Source organism: Danio aesculapii, chromosome 7, assembly GCF_903798145.1.
Source record: "Danio aesculapii chromosome 7, fDanAes4.1, whole genome shotgun sequence".
NCBI lineage: Eukaryota > Metazoa > Chordata > Actinopteri > Cypriniformes > Danionidae > Danio > Danio aesculapii.
In genome coordinates, this window is record NC_079441.1 from 20,174,653 (window position 1) to 20,183,595 (window position 8,943).

At 37.2% G+C, this 8,943-nt stretch overlaps 1 protein-coding gene across 1 annotated transcript; it reads left to right on the top strand.

Annotated features, from left to right (window-relative positions):
* Nucleotides 1-1,639: 1,639 nt before the first annotated feature.
* On the top strand, nucleotides 1,640-8,671 carry si:dkey-85k7.12 (interferon-induced very large GTPase 1). The gene is given in 7 exon segments (XM_056461238.1): nucleotides 1,640-1,715; nucleotides 2,653-2,696; nucleotides 2,821-2,920; nucleotides 3,108-3,173; nucleotides 3,176-3,364; nucleotides 3,466-3,726; nucleotides 3,824-8,671. Coding segments are annotated over 6 exon segments (5,334 nt in total). The 5' UTR covers nucleotides 1,640-1,715; nucleotides 2,653-2,669; the 3' UTR covers nucleotides 8,515-8,671.
* Nucleotides 8,672-8,943: the final 272 nt, after the last annotated feature.

Consider the following 8,943-nt stretch of genomic DNA (forward strand, 5'->3'; position numbering starts at 1 on the left):
GTGTGCATATAGAAGAACTGACTACATTCTTTAAAGCTGTCGGAGACTGTGCCATCTGCCAGATACAAACCTGTCAATATAAGTACTCTAAAGATCAAAATCTTAAGAGCCATCCGTGAGTGAAAAAAAACTGTGAATTATCAGTGTCTGTAATGAAATTTCTCATTTTTAAATGTAAAGACAGGCGGATCCATCTGCTCCTCCATTGTATATTAGGTTAGAGTGATAAAATGGAAGAGTGAAAGCCACCGTATGCAAAGCATCAGCTCTGTAACTCTTCTATTCTGACCAATAGTACACAGCGCAGTATTCAAAAGAGAAAGAATGATCACAGATTCAACTCATAAAAGCATTTGGCCTATTTAAAAGACAACTCACAGTTTGTCTTGTCAAAAAAGTGTGAGCATAGATACTCTGTGAAATACTTTAGAAACAGACAATTGTGAATTTAAAGGGGTATAATTCAACCAAAACTGAAAATTTGGTTGTCTCTCCCCAAAAAAGACAGCACAGGCAGATCTGGGATCAGTTTATCAGTCAGCGCTTATACATGCATTTGCTGATTTAGGGGTTGCAAATGTAGGGCGATGATCGACACAGCTTTAATGGAAAGAACGTAAATGCAGACATTTTTATATTAATTTCAATGTGTTTTCAAGATTAAACATAGAGGAAAATACTTAATGATAGGATGATAGGGAGATAGAATGGTGAAATACGGGAGAATCCTGGCAAAAATGGGAGAGTTGACATATATGGAGTGAACATAAAGTGTTTGTGGAAAAACAGTTTTGTGAGGGAAGGCGAAAAACTTTAAAATATTTAACTTATATTTTAAAAATATATTTTTTATCACTGTTTTTTTTCTCCCATTCATTTTTTACTCTCACCCAGTTTTTTATTTTCTTCCACCCATTTATACCCGCCATCACCTCCCTTCCGGGTCTCCGTATGAAGGTGAACAAATGTTATTTTTTGGGTGAACCATCCCTTATCCCCTAGTTAGGAAACCGCACAACATTGCCTCGATTGCCAGCTATTGAATTTTACTCAGTAAAAATCAGGCAACCAAGTAAAAGTCTTATGATTCATAATACTCAGAACGTCGGTAACATTTTATTTTGATGGTGCATTTGAGTATTAGTAGACTGTCTGCTTAATATATGCTGATACTGCTTCTTTAACAGACATTTGACAGACTATAAGACACTTTGCAAGTTCATGCCAACTTACACTAACCTAACACTTACACTTACCCAACCAAACAGTCTACTTAAAATAAAGTGAGACCGGAACGTCTTGTTTAAATAAACAAAGGGTGGGAGATTACCAGGAATTTTACCAGGAACAAATAACTTTCGTTTTTTGTGAACTGAAGTTTCGTTTCGCCTTTAGGACCAAACCACTGAAAAAGAAATAGCCAAATGTTGCTTCTTTGGATAAACATAACGCTTTAAACTTTACCATAATTTTTTTTTACCATAATTATTTACGAGATAAAACGGTTAACACTTGCTGTGCAAAGGCACTAATATCAACACGATATAAACGATGACAGAATGTGTTTGAAATGGGCTCGCATACATATAGTTTCGTCTGATATACGTCACGTGTTCGTGCGATTAATTTGACCCGCAGATAGAAGACGTTGCCTGAGTGAGTGCTGAAAGGCAGACTGCAGAGGTTATCCTTCTCTGGACGCACGGATATCAGTTGTAAGTAGCTTTTGAGACTTTATTACACAGCGAAATACTGCCGTCTCGGGTTTCTACAATAACAAATAGAACTAAATTAAATCACCAAAATAAGAACTCTGTGTTGTAGTCCTGATTTGTAAAGTATACCCATTTGCATTTGTATTTGCATACGGGTTATTGTGTCCAGTTTTGATTAACTTCGTCTATTATCTAGAGTTAAGCTAATTCTTTCTTATTTAAAACTCTTTAAATACCTGCTGAAAACCTAGCTACGTATTTTTATTGAGCCTATTAATATTGCAGCATTGATTGTTTTCAATTTTGCATGAACTTTTCTTTTATATTTAATTAACAATGTAATTGATGTAAAGCACTTTGGTCAGCCTGGTGACTGCTAAATGTGCCTTATAAATACATTCACATACTTATATTGTTACTGTAATTTAGGACAACTAGAAATGTTTGAGTGTATTATTGTTTATTTTCATGATTTTCTTTGGCTTTCTCACATGAGTTTTAATCACCATCTGAATAATTTTTGTTGTATAAAAATTGAATTTTAAAGATAAAAGCCTAACTGATTTGAGTGTGAAGTTTGTAATGTTTCAATTGTTAAATACATTAATACATATTGCTACATTTCTCTTAACAAAGTTTCTTGTTCGTTTACTATAATCAGTGTGCCTTTCATAGTTTTACCACCTCCCAAAATGTTAACAATGACAATAACATTAAAACGTGGCTGCTTGGATTTTCCCAGATCATGAGATTTTGGGGTGTGGCAACTACATATAGCAGCCTGAGCTAATTTGAGTGTTGAAGACTGTAAAGTGTGAGATTATTTCTTGTTGATGTAAAATCAAGCCATGGTTTAATTTGCTTTTAATAGTTATTAAATGATTGTTACAAGTTATAGATAGCAATTTAAAATTATCTGATTTTACTTCTCAAACAGTTCCCAAATCAACTACAATGGACTGCTGCCCCAGTGTGGAAGTAGTAAGCATTAAATCTTTTCTTTTCAGACCTTCAAAATCTGCTTGGCAAATTGTATGCCTTAAATAAAACATTCACCATATTAATATATCCAATCTGAAAGTCATTAATATATCTTTTTTGGAAGGTAACTACAAATGAAGCTACTGGTGAAGACACTACAACCAAACAACAAGTATTTACATGTTTTGCTGAGACACACCAAGAAGAGGTTGACAAATTACGAAGTAAGAAACAGCCCTTGTATCATACATTATTAATGAGGCTGTCATTAACTGCCAGTAATACATTAAAATGCTGCTATTGATGCCTTTTATTCTATAGAAAAAAAGTACAGACAGCCTCTGAAAAAAATAAATTATTAGTCATACTCTATCAAGATAGTGAGAATGTTTGCTTATTTTTCTTTCACAGATGTCCCTGCACCAGGTGAGATTTCAGTGCAGCATATTGGGACCAGTTCCATTACTCTTGCCTGGAATAGCCAGAAAACATAACTACATTTGAGTTAACTTGCTTCAGTCATACAACTACAAAGACCTTTACAATCTCCAATGCATCAGCCATGGAAGTAGAAGACCTTTCTCCAGGGACTGAATATGCGTTCACCATTGTTTCTGTTTCAATAAACGGTGATCGAAGTGCAGGAACTGAATTGACTGCATCCACCAGTAATTGTCTTTTAGTATTCACAAGCTACTGACTTAATATTGTATGAGATCTGGGTCAATTATGAAATAACAGCATAAATAATTTCATGATTTCTTTACAGAGCCAGTCCCACCTGACAAATTTAAGGTTGAGAATGTTGGAACCACATCAGTAACTCTTATTTGGGATGTATCTGGATGTAAAGAGAAGCACTTTCATGTGGTCTGTCGACAGAATGGAAGAAACATCCAGGATGACAGGACAGAATCTGGAAGTGTGGTTTTCAGTGACCTAAGTCCTGGAAATAAATACTCTTTTCACATTACAAGAGTACTTCCAAGTGGCATCCAAAGTAAAGAAGCAGTGACATACACTCAAACAAGTTAGTATTATATCACATATTTCAATAGACATTTTATATACTTAATGTTACAGCATTATTATATCTAATCATTTTATCAAATAATTTATTTCAACAGAAACAAACATCCAGGGCCTCTTGCAGGATTTGGGGTTGGAGCAGCACTACACAAACAAACTTTCACTCAGTGATGTGCTGCAGATCGACAAGAGTTCAGTGACTGATGAGCCAGCCCAGTCTCTATCATCTTTACCATGGCAGTTCCTGAAGAAACTCATGATGGTGAATGTGACTGCAAGAAGTGTCAAATATTCATCAGATGAGAGTGACAGTTTGTCAAGTTTAGATATTTACAATGACACATCCATTTTTCAGATCAATCAGAATGTCAATGTAAATCCTTTAGACATAGTGACCGCCCTCTTTCATTGTTCAGATGGTTTCTTACAACAGGAAATGGTCTCAAAAATGTCAATGTGTCAGTTCTCTGTCCCTTTGCTTCTTCCAAATTGTGATGGTCAACAGTGCATGTACATGCTTTGGGCCATGAGAGATATTGTGAAGAAATTTAGACCTCACTCCTTGTCAGACCAAAAAGGATTTGTGGAGGACAGAATTGTTCATTCTGTGCTCCCCTTAGTGTCCTTTGTTAGACTGGGCAAATGCAGCATTTCTAAATCTCAGATCTTAAACAAACTACTCAGCAACCCCCAGCAGTATCATGATACCTTTGTACATCGTGACATGGACTGTGGAGATATCCCGAGAAAGATATCAAATGGGTTAGTGGAGATGAGTTGGTATCTACCTTGTGGAAACAAAAACATTGATGTTTTTCCTGAACCTGTGGCTTTTGCAAATTTGAGAGGTGACATCAGTACCTTTGAAACTCAGTATTCATTCTTATGTCAGACCTCCACTGCAGTTTTTGTGTTCTTTGAAAATCTGGACACAAATTACAAGCTTCTCACCAACCAACATGCTAAAGCACAGGTTTATTTAGTAGGCAACGCCCAAAGCAAAACATTTGATTTGCAGCAGCTGAAAAGCACAGCCTCTGAAATGAACTTGAGGAAAGAAAACATAATTCTGAAGATGAAACAAAATGATGCAAATTTTGTCAAAAATCTGCATACCACAGTGAATTGCATAATTAATAACCATCCTATCAAAGCATGCCTGGAGAAAATGGACACAATAGCACACGAGCTTGGAATTCTAGTGGATGAAGACATCGAAGAATGTCAGAAAGCCAAAAATAACTCAAATGTCCTAATGAAAAGTATACAGGACACATTGCAGTTCAAAGAGGATCAGCTTCCCCTTCAGGGTAAAATCTGGAAAGATCTGGCTAAACTGGAAAAAGAGGAATGCAGACTCCGGAAAGCTGGTGATCAAAACATAGAGATATACAAGAGTGATCTCCTGCTTAAAAAGACTGAACTCAGGAAACTGCAAAATAAATATGATATTTCAGAGGCAATGTCTTGCTTTATTAGTGCATTATCGACATCAAGCCAGGAGAGGACCTACTTCTTGAAGTGGATGCGAATGAACCTTGACAATCTCTCCCGATCAAACCTCTCCAGCCTCCGAGAACAGTACAAAGAAAAGTGTCAGCATTTTTCAGAAAACAAAGAGGAAATCGCACAGCTCGATCAACAGATCTCCAACAGTTCTTTAGGAGTAGAGCACTTCCTGCGTGAAATGGGCCAACTTTACGAAGCTGCTGTGTCGCTTTCAGAAAACCTAGAATCACGTCAACAAATGCTCCACTTGCCCAAGTTATGTGCTAAGCTGATGTTAAATGGTTTCCCTCTGGAACTGGTTGATGGAGATGCCTCAAATATTCCTCTCAGATGGGTAAGGGATGTGCTGAAGTATCTGAACTCTTTAGTGCAGCCCAATAATAAAATCATGGTGGTCACAGTTTTAGGAGTTCAGAGCACAGGGAAATCCACCTTGCTGAACACCATGTTTGGAGTTCAATTTGCTGTCAGCAGTGGAAGATGCACCAGAGGAGCTTTCATGCAGCTGATCAAAGTCAAAGATGACCTCAAGCGAGAACTTGGCTGTGATTATTTAGTGATAATTGACACAGAAGGCCTGAAATCCCCAGAGCTTGCAAAACTAGATGATAGCCATGAACATGACAACGAATTAGCCACACTTGTTGTTGGATTAAGCGACGTCACAATCATCAACATCGCAATGGAGAATTCCACAGAGATGAAGGACATTTTGCAAATCGTGGTCCATGCTTTCCTCAGAATGAAGGAAATTGGTAAAAAACCCAAGTGTCAGTTTGTCCATCAAAATGTTGCTGATGTATCGGCACATGACAAGAACATGAGAGACCGTAAACTTCTGCTGGAGCAGCTGAATGAAATGACAGAGGCAGCAGCTAGAATGGAGAACAAGGAGGAGTATAAAATGTTCACAGATGTGATGGAGTATGATCCGGAGACCTGCAACTGGTATATCCCTGGGCTCTGGCATGGAAATCCTCCAATGGCACCAGTGAACGCTGGCTACTCTGAGGCTGTCTATGACTTTAAAAAGAACATGGCTGAGATAATTGGACAATGCAAGCACAACACACATGTAAACAACATTACTGACTTTTTGGAGTGGACGAAAAGCTTGTGGAATGCAGTCAAGTACGAAAACTTCATCTTCAGCTTCAGGAACAGCTTGGTGGCCGATGCGTATATAAGACTGTGTACAGAATACAATAAATGGCAATGGTCTTTCAAGAAGGATATGCACACTTGGTTAACTCTAGCTGAAACCAGAGTATCAAATTTCGAGATTCTCAGACTGAAAGAAGAGAAATTAGATTTGAAAGATCTTTTATGGAGACTGAAACAAGAAGCTGACACAAAGCTTAACTCATTGGAACAGATCACTATGGCAAAGCTGTCCCAATACTTTGAACAAGCAGAGGGTCATGTCTATCTTGTGGAAAAGTACAAAGAAGACTTTGTGAGCAGTGTAAAATGTCTCAGAAGGGAAACTGAGAGCTCTATGGTGGTACAACTTGAAGCAGCAATTGATATTAAGAGAGGAATGAATAATCTGGACAGCATCAAGAAAACTTTTGCTGAAACAATGGAGAAAAAAGTGTTGGGCCTCTTGGAGGAGTTACGCAAATGCAAGAGCTCGCAAAGTGATTGGCATAAGACTGACAAGGAGCTGGACAGCTGTTTTGAACAAATATGGCAAGAAACTGTCAATGAGCTATCATTTAATGGACTGATGAAGAAAAATATAACTGATCATGTTCACAGGCAACTTAGGGAGAACATGAAACAGAGGGGAAGCTCTGTTGCAGAACAATTAATCAGAGAAAATCTGAACAATTACGGCATAGGTGAGTTCAAAGTCACCAAAGACAATTTCTTTAAAAAAATGTATAAATGTTTCATCAATGACAACTCAGCAGAGGACCTTCAGCGATTTGCTTGTGACATAATTAAAACATGCAGTGATTTAGTCTGTGACAAGAAAGAGAGACGTTTAGATTACCATGACAATTACATCCAGGAAATCTTAAATGTAATTGATAACAAACTGGTGTCAAACAAGGGTATGGGATTTTCAGACCGATTTGAACTCTCCCTCAAACTGTACATTTGTGGATTTTGTGCAAGAGATTTTCAAGACATGCACGAATCTTTCATTTTGGAGAATGACCCACGGAGATGCCTCAACCAGTATAAAGACAAATATCGCAATGATTTCAAAGATCTCTTCCATGATCGCGATCAATGCCAGAGAAAGGCTGAAGAATTCACTAAACTCTGTTTGACGCCTGCCGTTGAGACGTTCATCTACAGCTCCTTGGGTCCAGACATTGTTGACAAAATGATACAGGGGAAAAATGCATTTCAGTTCAGCACTCGTGCATTTTTTCAGTACACTCTGTTGAAGGAACTTCTCAATGAAGATAAGTTTGAGTGGTATGTGAAATACACACGCTCCTATGAGCATTTTGTTAAGAACTGGATATTAGATCAAATAATCGAGCAGTTTTCAAATGGAGATGACGTGTCTGAGTTGGAAGAATGTCACCTCAGAGGAATCACCAAGGAGATACTAGAGAGTGTCAAAATGGCACAGAAAGAAACAAATGTAGAAGACATCAAAGAATTCATACAGTGCATTTGCAGGAATCTTGGAGAAAAGCTCCAAATTCCCAACGATGCTCTAGAAACAGTGTTGGCCTTAAATAATGCATCTCCAGAGTCATTTGCGAGCTGGTTAACCAAATCTGTGGAGGAGATGAAGCAGATACTAAAGGACCAACTGAAGAGAGTCAGCTTTATCCAGAAACTGTGGAAAATCAAAATGAATCCCCAGGATGAACTCTTCAAGAGGGTGTTTGGATGTGGGTACCAGTGTCCCTTTTGCAAAGCTCCATGTGAGGCTGGTGGAGAAGCTCACACTGAACACTGTGCTTCAGTTCACAGACCTCAGGGACTTGGATTTTACATATATGTATGTGATGAAAAACTAGTGACAAGCATCTGCTCAACAGATGTCCACAGCGAACAACAGTTCAAGTGTTTTGAGACAGATTATGAATACCATCCCTACAAAAGGTATAGAGAAATATTTCCAGATTGGCACATTCCTGCTGATGCTAGCATAGAAGCATCAGATTACTGGAAATATGTGATGACTCGCTTCAACACCAAGTTTGCTGAAGAATATAATGTTTGCCCTGCTGATATACCCATCACTTGGAAAAAAATCAGTAAGCAGCAAGCAAAGAAGAGTCTAAAAGAGTCTTTCAGCATCATATAAGCAATATATATATATATACTTTCAGCATCCTATAAACTTTATATGTACGGCATTCGAACTAAACGCATGTGGTGACCACTTCCATGGCAATGACTGCTTTTTGTAGTGACCAGAAAATTCAGTTGATTGCTTGCTAATGCTTCGATCACATTTATACATGCAGTAGAATATGCTTTAATAATTCACAGATAAAATACATTTCAACAAATGAATGTTTTTTTTCTTTTTTCAAACGTAATGTTTTCTCATTTTTAAATCTAATAATTCTTTAATTGTTTATTACTTTTGTGATCCTTTGAAATAGAATTCTATGCCATGACTGTTTTAAATTTGTTAGTAATTTGTGTTTTCTACTTAATGTTTAATAATATAATATAATATACTCAATGATATAATATACCTATTATGTTTATATGACTTAATATAAAA